The sequence below is a fragment of the Fundulus heteroclitus genome, chromosome 16 (assembly GCF_011125445.2).
Source record: "Fundulus heteroclitus isolate FHET01 chromosome 16, MU-UCD_Fhet_4.1, whole genome shotgun sequence".
NCBI classification, from domain to species: Eukaryota; Metazoa; Chordata; class Actinopteri; order Cyprinodontiformes; family Fundulidae; genus Fundulus; species Fundulus heteroclitus.
In genome coordinates, this window is record NC_046376.1 from 7,238,087 (window position 1) to 7,259,846 (window position 21,760).

At 39.4% G+C, this 21,760-nt stretch overlaps 2 protein-coding genes and 1 long non-coding RNA gene across 6 annotated transcripts in view; 2 read left to right on the forward strand and 1 right to left on the reverse strand.

Annotated features, from left to right (window-relative positions):
• Window positions 1–12,173, reverse strand: part of LOC105919565 (myosin-11) — a 42,951-nt gene extending 30,778 nt beyond the window's left edge. For 2 of the 4 annotated variants that reach the window (XM_036148287.1, XM_036148286.1), the window contains exons 1-10: window positions 11,877–12,134; window positions 10,754–10,924; window positions 9,298–9,454; window positions 6,869–6,896; window positions 6,194–6,293; window positions 4,000–4,026; window positions 3,802–3,894; window positions 1,974–2,037; window positions 1,792–1,890; window positions 1,533–1,676 (exon numbers count right to left, since the gene is read on the reverse strand). In XM_036148287.1, coding sequence (XP_036004180.1) covers window positions 1,533–1,676; window positions 1,792–1,890; window positions 1,974–2,037; window positions 3,802–3,894; window positions 4,000–4,026; window positions 6,194–6,293; window positions 6,869–6,896; window positions 9,298–9,454; window positions 10,754–10,924; window positions 11,877–12,041 — 1,048 coding nt within the window. In that variant the 5' untranslated portion in view covers window positions 12,042–12,134. Of the gene's footprint in view, window positions 1–1,532; window positions 1,677–1,791; window positions 1,891–1,973; window positions 2,038–3,801; window positions 3,895–3,999; window positions 4,027–4,339; window positions 4,367–6,193; window positions 6,294–6,868; window positions 6,897–9,297; window positions 9,455–10,753; window positions 10,925–11,876 lie in introns of all 4 variants that reach the window. The other 2 variants (XM_036148289.1, XM_036148288.1) reach the window with 2 other exon arrangements.
• LOC118566381 lies at window positions 9,831–12,448 on the forward strand. The gene is made up of 4 exons (XR_004932968.1): window positions 9,831–9,896; window positions 10,734–10,854; window positions 11,906–12,008; window positions 12,378–12,448. It is a non-coding gene; the product is annotated as an uncharacterized LOC118566381 (long non-coding RNA).
• Window positions 12,449–18,077: 5,629 nt separating this feature from the next.
• Window positions 18,078–19,006, forward strand: hoatz (HOATZ cilia and flagella associated protein). The gene has a single exon (XM_012860578.3). The coding sequence runs from the start codon at window positions 18,120–18,122 to the stop codon at window positions 18,579–18,581; it is 462 nt and encodes a 153-aa protein (XP_012716032.3). The 5' UTR covers window positions 18,078–18,119; the 3' UTR covers window positions 18,582–19,006.
• Window positions 19,007–21,760: the final 2,754 nt, after the last annotated feature.

Sequence of the window (21,760 nt, forward strand, 5' to 3'; positions counted from 1 at the left end):
TCCATTAATTCATCCATCCATCCATCCATCCATCCATTAATCCATCCATCCATCCATCCAACCATCCATCCATCCGTCCATGCATCCATCCGTCCATCCATCCATCAATGCATCCATCCATCCATCCATCCATCCATCCATCCATCCATCCATCCATCAATGCATCCATCCATCAATCAATGCATCCATCCATTAATCCATCCATCCATCCATCCAACCATCCATCCATCCGTCCATGCATCCATCCGTCCATCCATCCATCAATGCATCCATCCATCCATCCATCCATCCATCCATCCATCTGTCCATCCATCCATCCATCCATCCATCCATCCATCCATCCATCCACTCATTCATCCATCCATTGTCTCATCCATTAACTCATCCATGCATCCATCAATCAATGCATCCATCAATCAATGCATCCATCAATCAATGCATCCATCCATCCATCCATCCATCCATCCATCCATCCATCCATCCATCAATGCATCCATCCGTCCATGCATCCATCCATCCATCCATTAATCCATCCATCCATCCATCCATCCATCCATCCATCCATCCATCCATTAATCCATCCATCCATCCGTCCAACCATCCATCCGTCCATCCATCCATCAATGCATCCATCCATCCATCCATCCATCCATCAATGCATCCATCCATCAATCAATGCATCCATCCATCCATCCATCAATGCATCCATCCGTCCATGCATCCATCCATCCATCCATTAATCCATCCATCCATCCATCCATCCATCCATCCATCCATCCATTAATCCATCCATCCATCCGTCCAACCATCCATCCATCCATCCGTCCATGCATCCATCCGTCCATCCATCCATCAATGCATCCATCCATCCATCCATCCATCCATCCAACCATCAATGCATCCATCCATCAATCAATGCATCCATCCATCCATCCATCCATCCATCCATCCATCCATTAATCCATCCACTCTTCCATCCATCCATCCATCCATCCATCCATCCATCCATCCATCCATCCATCCATCCATCCATCCACTCATTCATCCATCCATTGACTCATCCATTAACTCATCCATGCATCCATCAATCAATGCATCCATCAATCAATCCATCCATCCATCCATCCATCCATCCATCCATCCATCCATCCATCCATCCATCCATCCATCCATCCACTCATTCATCCATCCATTGACTCATCCATCAACTCATCCATGCATCTATCAATCAATGCATCCATCCATCCATGCATCCATCCATCTTTCCATCCAACCATCTGTCCATCCACTCATCCATCCATCCATCCATCCATCCATCCATCCATCCATCCATCCATCCATTAATCCATCCACTCATCCATCCATCCATCCATCCATCCATCCATGGATGGATAGACTTATGTTTTCTGACCAGTCAAAGGTGCCGGACCGTCTTCTTTGGAGTTTAAAAATGCAACAATCAAAAAATAGCAGCTAAATCATAGCAAAAACTACGCTGAAACATAAACCCAAAGTTTGTCATCTATAAGTACCTAATCTCTCCTCCTCAGTGAAGCCCATGATCTCCATCGCTTCCAGAGTCTCTTCAAAAAGCTCGTCATCCTGCTGACCGGGAATCTCCACGTGACCCGCCACCAGGAAACGGTAGCTGTTGAAGTCCTCCAACAGCAGCTCCTCTGCAAGAACACAAACTTACACAGTTATTATCCAGGAACCCAGATTTATAGCAGGATAAAAATTCACAATATTCCTTTAAAATGTTTATTTTGCTCTAAACTCTGATCTCCTCACCTCTCATCTTGTCTTTGGCTCCGGCCACCATGTAGTAGAAGATGTGAAAGGCTCTCTCTGTGTTCCCCTGACGGATGCAGCGCGACTTCTCCAGCAGATCTGTTCAGTTTGGCTGCAGTTAAGCTGACAACCTTTACATCGGGAAGACGAAGGGGAAAAAACTTGGCAGAAAAAAAGGATACAGGTGTCAATGTTTGCCCCAACAAGGAAACCCGTCACGTCAAAGTTTAGTTTGATGAATTTTCCCTGTGGAAGGAAAGCAGCCATGTGAAACATCGTTGGGGTTCCTTCAATGTCTCTTAAGGTACATTTGAAGAAAGTGCACCCTCAGTTATTTCTAGGGTTTCATCTACCAGGACATAATATTAATATCCCATCCTTCCTAAAGCTAACTTTAAGGTGAAGAAATCAAACGCTCCCACGAATTGACAGCTTCAGCAGCTGTTTTCATGGTCCGCTGTACTGGGCCAAGGTCCTGTGGTTGTTCTGTTAGCTGTGACATCATCAGGGGAGGCAGATCATCCTCTATTACCATCTAACATAGAAAGTACTCCTGGGTCAATGTGAGCTTCTGTGCTTTCTGTGTCTCTGCTCTGTCTTCTCTAAGCCCCAGTGGGTGGAGGCAGATGAGCGTTCACACTGAGCCTGGTTCTGGTTCTGATGGAGGTTCTCATCCCTGTTAAAGGGGAGTTTTCCTCTCCACTGTCGCTTCATGCATGCTCAGTATGAGGGATTGCTGCAAAGCCATCAACAATGCAGACGACTGTCCACTGTGGCTCTACGCTCTTTCAGGAGGAGTGAATGCTGCTTGGAGAGACTTGATGCAACCTGCTGGGTTTCCTTAGAGAGGAAACTTTCTCACCAACCTGGAGGATCTGATGGAGTCTGACTTTGGAAAGAGCCTTGAGATGACATGTATCATGAATTGGCGCTATATAAATAAATGTAATTGGATTGAATTGAGGTGGATTCAAGTTAACACACCTGTCCTCAACTGATCCGAACTAACTTGAACTGAATCAAAATAAACTGAATAGAATTAAATTAATGTGAAATGAACTGAAAAAAAGAATCAATTGCTATAAACTAAATTGCCACTATAAAGCAGGGGTGTCAAACTCATTTTGGTTTAGGGGCGGCATTCAGCTTAATCTGATCTCAAGAGGGCCACACGAGTTAACTCATTGCAAGATTAAATAGAACTAATAAATGTGGACTTGTTGATTTTTATATTAAGTTAATTTCACTTTTACACAATATATTATGAATATTTTTTTTTATAATGATAATGCATTTAGCCACAGGGCTGGACTAAAATGTTCGGCGGGCCGGATCCGGCCCGCGGGCCGTATGTTTGACATCCCTGCTATAAACCCTCTCTTAGATGAAAGAGGTCTTGAAATTCTTTCAGATGCAACTTTGTTATATTAAGTTGTGCTGCAACATAATTTTTCCAAATAAGTCGTACTTGTTTAATCTTTTTCCAGCTATTCTATCATGAATTTTAACCCTTTAACCTGCTAATTGAGCCCTGAAGACTCTGAGATGGAGCTCTTGAGTTTGTACAAGCATTGCGGTGCCCTGGCATCGGGCTGAATTAGCTGCTACCTCCTCTGAGAGATCAGCAGCAGTCCAAAGTGTTTTCCATTCATGAATAATGTTTCTTATTGTATTGTAAATTGGTGGATTTTAAATGGTTTGGAAACTAGCTAAAAACCCATCCCAGATGGCAACACACACCAACATGTTACAGATGGGCAAACTGTTAAAACTGCTTTTTTGATGGGTTAGTTTCTCACTGCTGTGGTAAAATGTTTGGCTTCCTCGTTGCTTCATCGATTAAAAACAGCTGATGTTTCAAATAGTTTTACCACTTGGTTAAGAACAGATCGTTTTAATCAAGTCCTGATACGTAAAACCCTTTATTTTAAAGAAGGTGCTCTTTCTCTTTTTCCTCTTTCTGTTCCTTTGTTCCTGCATTTTTTTGTGTCTTCGTTGAGAAAAACGTACAAATCTGGAGGAGTTGTCGTTCTTGATGGTCTTGGCGTTGCCGAAAGCCTCCAGGATGGGATTAGCCTGCAGCAGCTGCTTTTCCAGCTCCCCCTGCAGTCCAAAAAAACAGGCCGTACGTTATTTAACGGACTACTGTGGTTTAATCCAATATCATGGCAAAGGCTCATCCAATAAGACATGAAGGATTTTACTCACATAGGCCAGAGATCCTGCCTGTTGCTGCTGCAAGAGTCAGAAAAACAAGTCATTAAAAACATTGTGTTTTTTTTTTTCTGACGGTCTGCAGGTTTATTTCGATAGAGATTTATTTTATTCTCTAAAGGCAGTTTGAGAAATATCCAAGCAGAAAAGGCCAGGGATCAAGCAGCCGCGACGCTTCAGTCAGACAACTCTCTTTTTAATGAAACAGGACGGTGACTTTCCGCTAGTGTAATGAGTCGATAGTTTTCGCTGGTATTTCTCATTCAGAGGGATGCGAAAGAAAACCAAAAGCCCCAGCAGGAGGAAGAAAAACCCAGCATCAATCTGTTCTCACCTTGGCCACAGCTGCAGCGACTGACTCCTGTCATATACAGCAAAATATACACTTTAATACTGTCAGACGGATGCGACACTCATGCTATCACAGCCAAAAATAAAACTTGATTTCAAAGAAGAACCATAAAAAAAAATCAAAAAAGACTGTGATATGAAAAGCAACAATTCATTTGCTTCTTTCTCTGATCATTCCCATTCATTCCTGAACTTCAGGCTGCATCATATCCCCAAAAACGCTGGGAAATGTCAGACCAGGAGTGAGCTGGAATATGTTGCTTGGATTTCAAATAGGCCGACTGAAATCCGGCTTTAATCTAAATTAATTAACCATAAAAGACGGACCTTTATGAGAAGCAAAGATGTTTAGAGGATTCTAATAAAAAAGCGATTTTAATACAGTCTGCAGTCACTTTATCAGGTAAGCTTGTCTATGGAAAGGACTTAACTCTTTGTGACAGATTAAACAAGGTGTCAGTAACATTCCTCTGAGCTGTTGGTGCATATTGACATGATAGCATCACACAGTCGCTGCAGACTGATCGGCTGAGCATCCCATAATGAGAATCTCCTGTCGCACCAAAGGTGCTAGCTGGGTTAAGATCTGGTGGCTGTGGAGAACGCTGGAGGTCAGCTTCAAGAAACCAATTTTTTTTTTTAACATCATCCTGTTCCTGCTGCTAATCTTCAGCCTGTCAACGTTCCTCTGCCTCCTCCACAGATCCCGTTTGGTTCGTATCGTGTCTTTAACGCACCTTCTCTGTCTCTATGTCACTGTGCTGGAATAGAAATTTTACGTAGAGCGATCTAGAGAAGAAAATTAACCTAACATGCTGTTTTTGGACCAAGGCAGAACCTGGAAGCTGTAAAAAAAAATGACATAAAACAGCTGTAAACTGAAAAAAATAAAATAAATTACTGTTTAACTAATGTTTAGTTAAATGTTGTACTAAACAAGACTGTTGATCTGACTGTAACTTTATGTCAAAAGAATCAAATCTCTTTGTAAAAAGTAGAACAATCAAATTTGTGGAAATTACAACATAGTTCTATTAGATTTTTTGCTATATAGTAAAATCGTTTATTTTACACATCTATCTCAAGGTCCACTGATCATGTAAAAAAAAACAATTACTAGGAATATTAATATTAGGAATATGATTGTTTTGATGTGCAGGGTATAAAATTAGTATTTTTACTTAAATGTAGGCTTTTGTTTAACAATGCAAGCTGTTACTTATGACCAGAGCTATGACTACACTTTTCTTAATCATAATTTATGCATTTAAAAGTAACAATTAGCGGTTTGCGCATGCCACGGTCAAAATTCAGCATTATTGAACTTGCTTTGCTCGAAGCAGCAAGAAACCGCCCATGTGTGTTACAAGTCACTGAATATAATGTAATAGTAAATAAACAGAAAATAGCTGATTAAATATACATTTGAAAATGTAACAATAACAAGCAGTTGTATAATGCAATAAATATGCAGGTTGCTCCGTAAACTAGTTTACATTTTCACTGTAAAATATACAGGCTGTTGGTAAACTTGCTTAAATTTTTACTGTGTTTTTTTATTGAAAAATTCTGGCACCCACAGCTGCAAAGGTTTTTCAGTAAAAACAACTTTTTTTTTCTTTTCATTTTTAAGCATGTTCCAGCCTAAAATGCAGGAATGGATGGATTTTAACAAATGAGATGAAAAAGACAAATGAAAAACCTGAAATTTCTCAGCTTTGAATCGACAAAATAAAACTCCAACAATATGCAGGATTCAATGCTTTTTAAAATCCATTTTCCTGTCTTTGCTAACTTTCACTTTCACTTCAATTGTCTTCATGAAATTCTTACTCACAGGGTTGACGTCTTTCTTGCCTTTATGTGAGGAAGCAACGACAGCCAGGTACTGGATCACCTTCTTGGTGTTCTCCGTCTTCCCGGCTCCAGACTCACCACTAATTGGCGTAATGGGATGGAAAAACTATCTTTCACTCTTTGAAAAGCAGCAAACCTCTGATTATTTGTTAATTTTCAATTCTTGTACAAATAATTTATTTTTCCAACACTGCAAAAAGGAAACTAAAAGCAAGTAAAATTTTATTGAAATTAGTATATTTTTCCTCGATTTGAGCAGCTAAATAAGACTATTTGCCAATGGGATGAGTATTTTTACCCCTAAAATAAGATACTTAGATATCCTGCACTTGAAATAAGATGATGGAGATGAATTGTTCCTATTTTAAGTGCAATAATCTTATTCCATTGGCAAATAATCTTGTTTACTTGCTCAAATCAAGGAAAAATACAAACATTTCAAGAAAATATTACTTACTTGAGTTCCCTTTTTGCAGTGAAGTTTATCTTCTCAGAACAATATAATAAACATTAGTTTTTTTTATGACTGACAAAATCAAAATGTGTTTTGATTTTGATGGTTAACTCTAATTTATATTGTGTGACTGTGCATTGCCTCCTTAAAGTGATGATTTGTACTCAAATGATGGAAAAAATGTGCCGTTTTTTGACTTACGTGCAGAGAATTGACTGATCCTCACGATCTGTGAAGAGAGAGAGAGAGAGATCCTGAACTCTGAGGCGGACCTTTTTTTGTTCTGATGTGAAAGTAAACAGCTCGGAGATTAGTCTCCATCGGTCTAAATATAGCAGGTGGATGCAGGGCTCTGTCGCTGTAATCTGGGCTCACTGCTCCATGTATGGCTGTTCTGGGGCTGAATGGAAAGTTCGGAGGTAGTTTGAGGTCGGCACGCTCCGAGGCTTCAGTCGGGTCTCCTCACGGCCAACACTTCTCACTCATCCATAATGGATGCACTCAGCTTTCAGATGAGTGAGGACACACGTAGACGGATCCATCAATAGTTTCAGTATCCCTACACTGCTGAGAAGGTTAGTGCTGCTGTTAGAGGATGGGATTGTCCTGCAGGAATAAAGATGTCTAACTCTCAGACTGGTTTGTTAATGGAAACCAACATATCTCTGTTATTTCTTCCATGTTGGGATTCATCAACCATTTCAAAACGGCTGCAGACGACAGCTTCAAAAACTCAAAGGTCTGTGGAAACCTTGAAAGGCAAAGGTACATATTTTTAGTTCCCCACACTGCAAAAACAGCTCTAAAAATAAGTCAAATTTCTTGAAATTAGTGCATTCACCCTTGATTTGAGCAGGTAACTAAGATTATCTGCAAATGGAGTGAGTATTTTGACCCCTAAACTAAGATAATTAGATATACTGCACCCGAAATAAGATGATAGAGACAAGTTGTTCCTATTTTAAGTGCAAAAATCTCATTCCATTGGCAAACCATCTTATTTACATGCTCAAATCAAGGACAAATACACTAATTTCAAGACAATTTGACTTATTTTTAGCTTTCGGTTTGCAGTACAAGGCTTCAACTACACTGCATTTTTACTTTCCCCCTTAAACACTGACATTTAACCCGTTAATACCGATGCCAGGACATTAACGTTGGGTCAAAACGGGGACACAGTTGTTGTGTTGCTTGTTATTTGTTATAAGCTGGAAACAAACATCTGAAATGGACTTCCTTGATAAGGCGGCCCAGACTCACATACAGAGATACAGCCTTAAAATATATTTAGCCTTAAATCTAAGTAGATTTTTTCTGCTGAGAGAGAAATTGGGACCCTGATGTTAGTAATCAGTAAGTTAGCTTTTTGCCAACTGGAAAGCACCTAGTCTACTAACATTTTACAAAATTGCAGATGGCTAACTAAAAAAAATCCAGGCCCTGGTTGTTTTTACGTGAGATACTTGTGTTCTTTTTATGTCTCTTTCTGCGGGTGTAGAAGCAGACTCCATTGATGTTATCTTGTACTTTATTTTTGTCAGCTTTCCTCTCTTGTAATGTTTTACTTCACTCTTCTCTGTTCCTTTCTTTCTCTTTTTCCTTTCCGTTTCTGTGTTCATTGAATTTCAAATAATACTAAAATAATGTCCAGTACAGTTGTTTTTTTTTTTTTTTTGCATGAGTTTCATGAAGAGCTCTACATTGAAAACAGTACAGCTGCGCTTTAAATCTGTTGGGCTCTCTTTGGCGTTAAGACAGCAATTCTGAATCCTACACTGCCCGACGGGACACGTTATAAGGCTCCCCTTTGGAGGAAAAACAGATCACCACCATACTTCACTGTGGGCAAAAGGTGCTTTTCCTCATGTTCATCTTTTGTCTCACAGCAAACCTTCTTGGAGTGTTTGTTGATGAAAAGCTCAATCTTAGCTTTGCAGACCTATTTGCCTCCCTCACCTTCCTGCTCACTGTGTGGTCTCCTTGTCCATTCTTGTTTAATCCAGATAATTTAACAGTAAATTTAGTTCTTCGCCAATATGGTCTGAAATGCCACTGAGCAAGGAAGAAGCCAGTCCTCTAACAGCAACATAAAGAACGTTTTCTGATGAACCTAAAACTGAACTGTCTGGTCATAATGACCACCGTAATATTTAGAAGAATGAGCTTGTAAGCCTAAGAACACCATACCAACTGTGAAGTACAGGGGTGGCAGCCTTATGCTGTGAGGGTATTTTGCTGCAGGAGGGACTGGTGCACTTCACACAACAAATAGCATAATGAAGAAATATCCCATATTTAGAAATATTGAAGTAACATCTCAAAACATCAGCCAGGAATTTAAAGTTTGTGCACAAACGCTCTTCTGAATGAACAATGACCCAAGACGTACTGCCAAGTTAATTAGACAGTGCTGTTTGGAGATCCACAAACTTGACTCTGTTACACCTGTTCTATCTAGAAGAAGTGGCCAAAATCCCAGCAAACTTTGGCAAGAACCTTTTATACATATAAATACATGCAGAAAATATTATGGAACAGAACCGTTCCAATAAACAGGGGCAAAGGGAGATTTGTACGTTCTACATAGAAATCGTGAGTTTTTCTGGAATCTGAACGATTGGGTTTACCCTGCAGCATGTTCCTGTAGGCGTTGTCCGTGATGGAGTAGATGTGTGGTGGCACCTCGTGGCGTTTCTTGCCCTTGTACATCTCGATGATCTTTTCCGAGTATATTGGCAGCATCTTGTAGGGATTCACCACCACGCAGAACAAACCCGAGTATGTCTGGGGACGAAAGGAGTCCAATTCATTTCCAACAGACAGAGTGACTTTTTTTAAACTTCTATTAATATTAGATATATCCCCCTGTTTTCCTATAAATGACCTGAAAGGTAACGTGTTCTCTGTAGTAACACTGATAACAAAACTCCATTAACTGTATCTGTATATGTGTGGAAACTTTTTCATAAGAATGGATAAGCACAGGATTACCACTCTCTTTCCTTCTCAATGGTATTACAAGGACTGTAGGTACCAGAGATGTCTGACTGTGATTTTTGCATTCAGCAACTGATTAAACTTTTTTTAAACTGAAAAGGAAAAACAAAGCATAAGCTTTTTGAATCTTCTAGAACATCCTCAATCCAGGAGGAGAGCACAGCAGCTAAGCTCCCTGCTTAAAGGAGCACTTCTATACCTAAATGTGGACTAAAACTGAACTTCACAGGTTTCTATGGCTCCATATTTTCTGCACTGAACTGGTGGCTCTAATCTTTATAGTTTTAATCACGTTTTTTTGTATTTTCAGTTCTGAGAGTGAAACGTAAACCGCAAATGTTATCATGCTAAAGTTAGCTTTAGCTTGCAAGAAGAAAAACAGTTATTTTCCAAAAAGATTAATGTGTTTTAAATGTTCACTCATTCACCTTCCAACTGTTATTTTTTATTCACTGTACAGTGCATCAGAAAGATTGGTTAAGTCAGTTTTAGCATGCTAGTAATATGCTAACTAAAGGTAAGGAAAGCACTTTATGTTAGCATTACATTAGCATGTAAACATCTTTAGCATGCCAATGAAGCTGTAATAGTCTCAGTTAAAAGCTGGAAAAACTGGTTATAATTTGGATTTAAGACAAAAAACAGATTCTCCACCAACACACAACCTCAAAATCTAATACGTCTGCCATTCATAAACAATGGGTAGAGTAGCTAAACAATTGTACTCGAGTAGCACCTTTTTATTGTATTTTTACTCAACTATAAGTAAAAAGTAGTCCAAAAAGTTAATCAAGTAAGATGGATGCAGTTATACAGACAACACATAAAAATATGTGCAGGTTCTGGTACTTAGAATAATGAAATAAAAATTTAGCTAAATTAAATTACATAAGAATAATAATATGATGCATTAGTTCAGACCACAGTGCAGCATTTCAAATCAAGTAATTAAAAAACTTTCATTTGAATTTTAAACACTGCAGCAAATCTGATGACTTACTGACTAGTTGACTGCACCTTGCACAAGTTTTAATTGTCTTTTATCTTTTGTGCTCATGTTTTAAAGAAAATGGAGGCGTTTCTCACATAGATCAGGCTGGAGAAGTATCTCTCTTGCAGATTATGCAGGACAGACGCTTCGTTGAGGAACGTGAGAGCAGCCATATCCTCCACCTTGCTGAACTTGGGTGGGTTCATCTTCTGGATATCATCTTTGTTCACTGTCGCCTTCTGCCCATTGGAGAGCTCCACCAGAACCTGAAAGACACGGTCAAACTTAGGGACAGGCACCTTGGTGACATCTTTGGGCATTTAAGAGAAACAAGACCAAACACAGATAGGGGGAAATATGTCCTGATTATAGTTTTCAAGTTCAATGTCTTACAAAGGGGCCAGTTTGTATCAGCAGGTGGCAGAGTTTCATCAAGAAGTACAATTTTCCCCTGAACATCTTCAATTAAAGATATAGTTGGTCTAATTATTTAAATGTAAATATACCAGAGACGTTTTAGGCTACCTAGACACAAGTTAAATCATTAATTAAACTTCAATTATTACCCTATGATTCAATGTGCTAAGCTAAACATATCAAACAGAGTTGCTGTTCAGCAGTTTTGATTCGATTCTAGTTATTTTAGATTAAAATGATAAAATCACATCACTCTACTACAGGTTTAATACCGACAGGAATCACTACAGCAAAGCGCCACGATTTTTCAGCGGGGTTCTGATTCTCTTTCTGTATGTAAATATATACCAGTGGGAGTCAAGAGGAACCGGCAAAGAATCGAGAACAGAAGACAAATAATCATAAATTCAGAGTTCGAGAAAGTGGAGTGAAGTGCAAACCCTTTAATTACACATTAGATTGACCAACAAAATGTGTTAAAACACAGATGGTTTTATTTGATAAACCACCAATACTGGATCCAAAATGACTGAGAATATTTACTCTTTCAAACAGAACACCTCAATGTTTTTATTATTATATAATTTAGAGAATCTTTGTTCAGACCATGATAATAGCAAGGCCTTAGTAGTACATGCTTTATTGTGCCATCTGCACAGAAATGGACATTTCCACCATGGATCAAGAGTAAATAAAATATAGAGAAAGGGGCCAAGGAATAATCCCTGAGGAACGCTGCAACTCGGCTACTGAGGAGGGAAGATTAAATAAATTATAACAACACAGTAACATAATCTGTACCTGTTCTCCCTGCTCCTCCTTGATGCTAGCGGGTTCGAATCCCTGCCTCTCTGATGGGACCCACACCATCTTCTTGGCCGCCCAGTCAGCCTGGGCCACCCCACTGTTACGGAAGTCGTTTTCCAGGAAGAGGTACTTGCTGTCATCGGCAGGGAGGTCGGCCATGTTGGTAGGGTCAGTGGGGGCGGTGTGCGGGATGGGAACGTTTCCAGGTGATGCAGAGGTGGTAGGGCTGATGTTGGGGTTGGTGTCAGTTTCTGGAGCAGCGGTTGGGGTCGATGTGACCTCTGACTGTTTGAGCTCCGGTCTGCTGATGGCACACGAGTAAAAACATCAACACATTTGGTAAATCTTGGAACTTTAGGACAGCAAATAATCTAATCCAGTCCTAATGTTATGCAGCAATTACAGCACAGTTATGATGTTGGGAGAGCAGCTGGAAATATATTTGATCTCAGGAGATCGTGTTTAAGACCCTTTTCTTGTCCGTTTATGGTGCAGCCTTGTTTCCATCCTAAATTTGGGGACCCTTCCTCTACAAAGAGCTTCTTGTCCTGAAGACGGACACCAACACAACCCCTGTTATAAACCTGCTAAGTCTTCTCCTCATTCGCAACACAAGAGGACCGCTATTGCAGCTGTAGCCCAGCAAGATGGACAAGTTGAAGTTAGCTCAGGAGACAAAATCTGACCAAAGAGATTACAAAATACCCACAGAGGCAGAATAAACTCTGCAATAAGCAATATCAGCTACATATGATGCTTTGGTTCAATGCAGACATCTTTGTCAAGGGTTTAGAGCTTAAAAACGTTGATGATGGGAAATTCAACAAACATATCTGAGAATTTATATCAAATAAAGAAAAAATTTAGTAAAAAAGTATACACGTATGTTGTCAAAATGCTGCAGTTAAGGGATTGGAACGCCTGTATCATAGTTTAATATATCAAGTATAAACTCATTTTCAATAAATTAGAATATACGCCTTGATGAAGAACGTTTGTCAGATTAAAAGTGCCTTTTGAACGTAACAACCTTTAAGCACGTACTAAACAAAACCTTTCTTAAAGCTCATATTTCGTTATTAAAATGTGTTTAATGTTCTGACGTAATATTCTAATCCTAAAGGTCATGTTTACATCAGCTGTAAGCAAATAATCATAATTAACGGACATCAAGGCTTGAAAACATCAATATGCATGTAATTAATCTATATAATGTTTTACTTCATGAACTGAGTTATTTAAATAACACTTCAGTTATATTCTAATTTGTTGAATTTGACTGTATAGGAGGTTGTTTTACGGACTAGTCTGAGCACAGCACATCAAAGAATGTTCTTAAGAGAAAAGTTTAAATTTTACCAACCAGCTTTGTTGACATTTACACCATAATTACATTTACTGAGCCTGAGGCACCAATGGAAAACAAGACCTGAACTCCTGCTGTGTTTTTTTTTTTTTTTTTTTCCTCGATAAAACTGTGGATAAAATTTTAGAGGGCTTTTGTCTTTAAAACCAATATAAGCAATGTTATTAGAGGCTGATTATTTTGCCCCTTCACTGTTTCAGTCGTTTCATACCCTGACGAGAAAATTCAGCCGTTTGATTCAGGTTTGTTGCAGAAGGGATTGATCTAAAATTTGCAGGATAGTAGCAGAACTGTACTCCCTGCTTTAAAGTAAGTTTCTATAATCTACTCATAGCCCAGTATAAGGAAATGTGGTTATTTGATCCTAAAAATAATATCTACCAGTAGGAAGTTAGAATTACCCAATAAGGGCCCACTAAGATCCAAAGCAGGATCAGAATAAAAATAGATAAAATTAGGGTATAAATACATGGTTTTCAGAAATCAATATCCAACTGAAGTGAATTTCACCTGAGATTTGAGCTCTTCTATGATCGTTTATCTAAATAATTCCTGAAAATAGTGACAAATTTAATGATTAGTGAGTATCAAATGGGGTTCGGAAAGGTGAAAGGGTGAATTGACCTGAAGCTCATGCATGCAGTATCCTAAATATGTGGTTAAATATTCAGTAAACTACATCCCAGTGACCGCTTAAGTTTTTAGCTTTTAGCTTTCAAATCGCTTAATAGAGAATATACAGTAAAATAACACAGATAAGTATCCAAATAATAATAAAAACTCAACATAAAGGGAGAAATTAAAACAAGAAGTTTGATATCTTTGCCATGATGGCACCAAACTGCATGAGGAGTGGAATATTTTATAAAAATCCAAGTTCTGGACTGTTTCTCTTCATCAGGACTGAAGTAATAAAACAACAGGCACTTACAAAACCCTCTTTCTTTGCGCTTCATCACACTGATGACATGCAGACAAACATATTTAGATAAAACGGGCAATAGCTCATCGTTTCTCCACCTCCTTCCTCCATCTGGGACTCAAACCTGCTGCCCTTGCATCACAGCACACCACACAGGTCCACTTGCCTTCAGCTTTCGTGAGCTGTCCCACTTATTGCTGCTGATAACAACCTGGGCACATTTCCCTCGCTTTGCATTGAGCTACTTACTCACTTATCCTGAGCTGCGGCTCTTCCTGCAGGTCACAAGGCTTCTCTGACCTCCCGTTGTACAGCAGGTAATAAAACATGAAAAGCAGCACACAGATAACCCCCATAGTCAAACAGCAGAGCTGCCATGCTGGAATGCCCATGTTTGGCTAACCCTTTGCTCCTGGTAGCCTAGTAGCCCACACTGGGGATGCCGAGAAGAACCTGGCTGGCATTTCACCTTATAAGGTGCAGCCGCTCATGAGTCCAGCCAAGCTTGGCGTTTACACCAAAACGGTGACATTTCAGAGGACGTACCCATCTGTGGCAGGAGCGCCACGGCGTGCAAGAACAAATCAAGATGCAGCATCTTTAACACAAATATAGTTTTTTTTTATAAAAACTCTGAGAAAAATAAAATAAAAAAATACCTCTCTTTAATTAGTTTTAAACAAATCTTTACAGTAAATATCTGCATTGTTAACATCTACAAGAAAAGCCAGGAAATACTTTTAGCCGCTAAAAAATAACTATTACTTAATTTCTTTGAGTGCATCAATTAGCACACCTAAAAATACTATTTGGATATTTGAGCAAGTTATTTCAGCTGAATTGCCTGGATAGAAGCAGTATTACTGAGCTGCATTGAAGCTGATAGTTAATTTCATACTAACTATAGGAAGGAAATCCTGGTGTTCTTACTTACTGCTCTGTGCCTCAGTCCTCAGTGCAGGATGCTGGCTGAACTCCAGGGAGATGAGAATATCATGTCAGGTGAAAGAAGGGATGATGATGATGTCACCCTTCCTCCTCCTCTCTATTTAAAACGGCCTGCGACACCTGGGGTGGAGCGGCCCGCCGCCGCCGCCCGCCTTCTTTCCACAGTTGGTGGATCTCCATCTAGCCAGTCAAAACGATTCTTTATCTGCCCGCATTCAGCTTCTCCTGCTTATCCCTCTGGACCGATGCTGTAGGGTTGGTAATGCATCAACAGTAGTACCTGTGGAGACACATAAAAAGTTGTTTTTAAGTCAATGAAACACTTTTAGAGTTTCTGTCACATAATGCTTTTATTCCCAAACATCTAAGAATGAAGATTTGCTTCTAGTCTTATCATATCTTCTTCCTAAATTCGCTCTGAAATGCTGAATATCACTTTCTGTACCAAATCCTGAACGATGGTGACCAGTTCTATTGGTTTTCTCCCTTATCTGAACCTTCTTGTCCACGTTTTCGCCTCTCAGAAGATGCACTCATACCCACCCATCTAAATTAGATGTCCAATTTACATAACTGTCTATCTTAAAACCAAAACTGGCACAGAAGCTCACATTGATCCAGGAGTACTTTCTATGTTAGATGGTAATAGTGGATGATCTGCCTCCCCTGGATTATGTCACAGCTAACAGAACGCCAGACCAGGTGTACCTTCTATGAAGAGAAAACATGACAGAACAACAAGTTAAAAGCTGAAATAACAACAAATAATGCAAATTGGAGAGCAGTAGGAGAACTCAGCAGGGTGAGAGAAATAGACCCTGATATCCTCCAGCAGCCTAAGCCCATAGCAGCATAACTACAGAGATGGCTCAGGGTAACATGAGCCACTCTAACTAGAAGCTAATTAAAAAAAATGTCCTAATTTCTGAACCTTTTGTTTCTAATTTTGGTGAAACAAAAGTGTTTGTTTTTAACAATATAACATTAGATTTTTTTTTCAAAATTGTTTAAAGGTTTTTATTTTCTCAGATGTTTAAGATGAGATTTGATGTGCTTGTGTCTGACCAGCTTTTTCTACTGGTTCCTTTATGGTTTTTGCCGGTTCTGTCGGTAACAGCGGTCATCTGTAAATTCCGGTCGTCGGTTGTGTGGATGCGGTTTCCACGGTAACTCACTCCTGCAGTCCTGAACCGACGTGTTGCCGTAGTAACCCATCTTGAGAAAGAAAAAAAACAAAACAAAAAAAAAAACTGGTAAGTTAACAGTTGGTTTAAAATATGCTGGGATCCCAAATCAACAGTGGTGGACTCCCAGGGGCCCCTTGGTGCAAACACTATCACCTCTCTTTGCTTTTCAGTAAGAAAATAGAGGTAGGGGTCAGCCAGGCCTTATATCCTCCAAGCAATCCAATCCAAACCGTAGTTTGATTTAAAATCTGGTAATTATCAGCATAGAATTGAAATGCAATTCTATATCATCCAGGTATGGAGCCTAGATGGAATAAATACAGGAGGGAAAGCAGTGGCCCTTAAACTGAGCCCTGTGGAACCCCACATCACAAAGGTACGCAGGATGATTCTGAGTCTAAAATTTTGACACAAAGACCAATCAGCCAGATCAGATAAACCAATCAAGAGCTATACGGTATGTTCTGAATGCCCACTGAGGGATTTAAATGTGATTTTAAAATGTTTTGGTCCACATTAGAACCAAATCAATAATATTGATTATGTAAAATGGCTGGCCTTAAAACCAGACGAAAAGATTACCAGAATGTAATTTTCATCCTAGAATAATTGTAGTTGACAACATACACTCTTCTATTAAATTTTTGAAACAAATGGCAGCGTAGAAATAGGTCAATAAATGGCCAACATAGAGTAATCTAGAGCCGATTTCTTAAGATGAGGTTAAACTACTGCATGTTTAAGTTTAGCAGGGACCACACAATAGGCTAAATTTACAATGGTGAGAACACACAGTGCAATTAACCAATTAGCAGTCATGTGAGAACCCACCTATGCATGGAGAGAACATGCAAACTCCACAAGGAACCCAAGACCGTCTAACAGCAAATAACCACGATGGTTTTCAATCTCTAAAGCTATAACTTCAGAAACTATAATAAAATCATATATTAGATTTTATGTCGCTTTCAGAAACACTTGTTAATTGCAATTTTAGAATTGTGACGTTATATTGTTATGTGGATTGCTTTTGGATATTCTAGAAAAAGGGCGCCCAGCTACTATCCTGACTGACGATGGGTTTTCCTGTTCTAGAGTAAAATTAATTTTAGATATAGTGTGTAAAAGGAAAACCTCTAAAGTAATACCTTTGTCAGTACTTACATTTTAAAGTAATCTGAAATTAGGGTGCTAATCTGAGGTGATTAAGCAAAATTTCTAGTGGAAATTTACATGTAATTCTAATCATCAGTTGATTTTTTTTTTTAAATAGTAGACCTGCTGCTTCTGTATTTTTGTTTTCAATCTGAACTTAATTTGTTATTGATACAGGACATTCATAATACATATTTATGAGATTCACAGCCAGAGCTTTAACGTTTCAAGACACATTTATAGGATTCAAAGTGATAAGAGACACAAACTATGAGCTGAGATACAAAATCATAACAAGGAATTTTGAAGTCTTTTAAAGTCAGACGATTTAGAAAGACAAAATTCACTAATGTTGTTACTTATTTGACTGAAACTTCATTATTCAACGTGGAATTTATTATTATTTTTTCCTTTTAGGTGATGCTAACGGGCTTCCATGCAGTATTTAACATAAAAGGATATTTAAAATGTTTCGGCAAATGGTCCAATTAATCAGCTATTGCAGTTTTACCCCAGCGACTTTTATTTTGAAAACCACCACTCTCCTCGTTTAACGGCTCGTTGTCATGGTGACCAGTGTCAACAACCGGGTAGCTTTATTTTTTTTATGGCATTTTGAAAAGAAAAAAAAACATTTTTTAAGGTGTTTTAGATGTAAAATGGCGCAACAAAGTGAGGAAGAAAGACAGTTTGAAGAACTCTTCACCGTGTTTGACGGCTCTTCCCCGGAGGACGTGTCCCATGCCCGGCAGCTGTGGAGCTCCCTGTCGCTGCTGCCGCCGCCGGAGTCCCGCTTGGTTTCGGCAGACACCCGCCAGAGGCTGCCGGTGACATGGCCGCCGCGAGGCGGGACCTCCGCTCCGCCGGTTCCCGCTCCGGTCCCGCTCACCGTGTTCGCTGAGCGGCAGAGAGCGGAGGAGAGGCGGCGGTACGAAGCCATGGCCGACCAGAGGAAGGAGATCCTGGCGCTGCTGGGGAGGCAGAGGCAGCGGAGGATCCAGAAGGAGCTGCTGTCCGCCGCCGTTAAAGCCGAGAGGAAGGTCGGCGGAAACAAGCCGCTGGAACCACCAGCCGACCCAGAGACCGAACTGGAGAAGGAGCTGGTGGAACAGCTTCAGTGACCAAACTCTAATGATAGTCCACCATTACACAAATAAAACAACTGTTAAATGCTGATTAAATGTTGACATTTTCTCTAATTTCATTAGTGCTGAGTTTAGGAGCTGAGTGTTCTGGAGCTCCCCCTAGTGGTGGCCAAAATATTACAAAAACAGCTAACATGCTAACACAGTGCTAGCTGTAGCAGTACCACCGTCACAGCTACTGGACACTGGAAGAGTGGGTCCAATTAACTCTGTCTCATTTTAAACAAACTAGACAGAAAAGTAGACATGTTTTACTTTTGTTAAAAAGTGATAGAGAAGTTTCAACACTGTTCAATGTTCAGTCAGTGGGTTAGAACAAGCAAACAAACCGAAACTACACACAACTGTTCTCCCCTGTGATTGTTTCAACATACCAAGACTGCCTAATGTGGGGAGAGTCACTTGTTTAGTCTCCATTCACAACATTTACGCTCAATATTGCACCTTCTCAAAAATAATAAAAGGTTGTTTCCAGATTTCTGATGAAAATACAATTTGTTCTGATTGTCGTTCATCTACAGAAATTCTGTCTGCTGCAACCAAAACTCCACCTTCCTGAGTCCATGAATGGATCAAATGAAACAGACCACAAATTTACAAATAATCACTGAATAAAGTGATAAAGTAGTTTTAAGTTCTTGTCGGTATTATTACACTCCTTTTATAAGAATGTAGAACTGTTTTTTTGTTTTATTTTATTAAAGAGTACCACCCATGCAGAGTGCCTCAGACCTGAGTGTAAGACTTGAAAGTACGGTAATCTTAACTTTGATGCTCAGTTAAAATCTGTGGTCTAGTCCAGCTTTTTCAAACTGAGACAGCTGGCTAAAAATTTTAATCTGCAATAAAAGTACGAGGTTTTACTCAATGTTGCAGCGAGTAGCAGCCATCATGAATGCCGATGTCGGGTACCATCCTGTTGCATCCTGTTTCGACTCGTAATACCGACTTTAGGCATAGTTCCAGTTAAATCGTCGGACTCAGAGGTCGAGAACTCCAACCACCAAGGACAAATGAAACGCACTACAGTATATATGTTACACTCCATTTGCAGGTGGAAAAATCAACTGTAAAGGTCGCTATAATCGGACTTTCCCTATTGGAAAGTTGGAGAAATTTTTTAAAGCTTATTGTCGGATCCAGCATGGCTGCTCCTCACATCAACAACAGTAAGCTGTGATAAAAATATGTTTATTTCACAAGACACAGGTTTAAGAGCGCGTCTAAAACCAAAGTTTCAGGTAGCAGCTGCAATAGCATGTGGAAAATATAGCTTTAAAAAATGTTTATAAGAGGCACTATGAACAAAACAACAGCTTTCTTGGCCATCACCATATAAGAATCATAACTTTTTGTTTTTTGTTTTTATTTTGGAATCCGAATTCTCCGACTGTTTTAACTGGAACGGTTTTTACTCGGGTTTACCCCATTTGCAGCTTCTATTTAAATTTTTTCGAGGCAAATGGAATACAACAATAGTTTCTGTCGGGTAGAACTAGTTTGGCACGACATCATCCAACTGCCAACCTTTGGATCCATGTGTGCCGCTTATTGAAACACACGTTCAGTCAGTGTCCACATGAAAGCTAGTCAGTAACCACAGCGCTGTTTTTAAAATAAAGTTGTTAAATGCCTCCGCTCACTGATAACCTGGTAGCCACTGATGGCAGCAGCTATAAAACGCTAGTGCTAACCAACCAATAAGCAGCAGTTGTTCCCTTAAGACCAGCCCGCTCCTCATTTGCATAATGACGCTGAAATGGAAAAAGGACAGGCAGAATTAAGTAAGGTTGAAGAAATAAATGTAGAAAGAAATAGAAAGAATAAAAAAGGCAAAAATATTAAAACAGACCGAAATAAATAAATACATAATAATAATAATAATAATAAAACAATCCATTTAAAATCAAAATAATAAATAAACAAAGTTGACATTTATAATGGAAAATAAATAAATAAGCAAATTGTTTCTGTATTTATTTTTAATCATGTCAGAGTTGGTCCTCCACGGTAATCGTGTTGTGTTTGCTTGTGGGAAAAATGCATTCGTTTGCTTCCACCAGCATATCAATAAATATGGTGTGGATATTCAAATCCTGCATGCACAGCAGAGAGGAGATGCAGTCATAACAGGATAAGACGAGCTCAGCAGAAAAATTACTTTACCTAATTTGCTTAAAGATTTTAAAGCAGAAAGGTGATATAAAACCCTGCTATCTATAAACGCTTCCTGTCAGAATTTGACTATAGTCCATCAACAGTATTCACTCCTAATCATTGGGTTCATGGGTTATGTTTACTTTCTTGGCCAGAATTACTGCTTATTGCTATTGTAATAAGGTGTTTGTAATAAGTTCCTCCGTACTAAATATGTTACTGTCAGCTGTTTTTGGTATTACAAGACAGTAGAAGGGATTGGGAACAACAGCAAGTCAGTAAAGAAGTGGTAGACTGTCACGAACCAGAGACAGATGGACCCAGTATTCAACCAGACAAGCAGAGGTTAGGTGAAAGAACATTTATTTACAAAAATGCAAAAACAAAAACGGGCATCAGGCCAAAAAAGGGAAGAATGTGTCTAATAACCAAAAATAACAAAAAGCAGTCACTGACAAAACTATTAACAAAAACAGGGGACAGGCTAACTTAGAAATCCAGAGACAAGCAGTGGTCAGTTAAACAGGCAAACAAACGTGGAACAGGGAATGCTGGACAAGACTCACCGATAGGGATTGGAAAGACAAACAATGATGTGGCAGATTGCAGGGGGCAGAGGCAGGCATAAGTAAGGGAGTGATCAGGTGAATGGAGTGAAACTAATTAGTGACATGGGTGGAGCTAATCAGGGGAAGGGAAGTGACAGAGTAGTGACTGAGAGGCTGATGGGCCAGAAACCAAGATGGACAACTACAGAGCCAAAATAACCATAAAGAGCAAACCCAAGATAGAAAACAAAGCTAAGACTGAACAGAACACAAGCTATAATAAAAACTAATAAAGGAAACCAGATAACTAAAACAGTAAACAGGCTAAACATGAATCCAACACAATACAAAACAACAAAACAGAAATAAACCCTAAGGCAGGAAAGCTAACATAACCAAAATAACAACATCTACCAGAACCGAATTGTGACAGTAGACATTGTGCTGCGA

What these genes read in the sequence shown, in the direction of transcription:
- hoatz (XM_012860578.3), top strand. Translation starts at nt 18,120, where the DNA reads ATGGCGCAACAAAGTGAGGAAGAAAGACAGTTTGAAGAACTCTTCACC.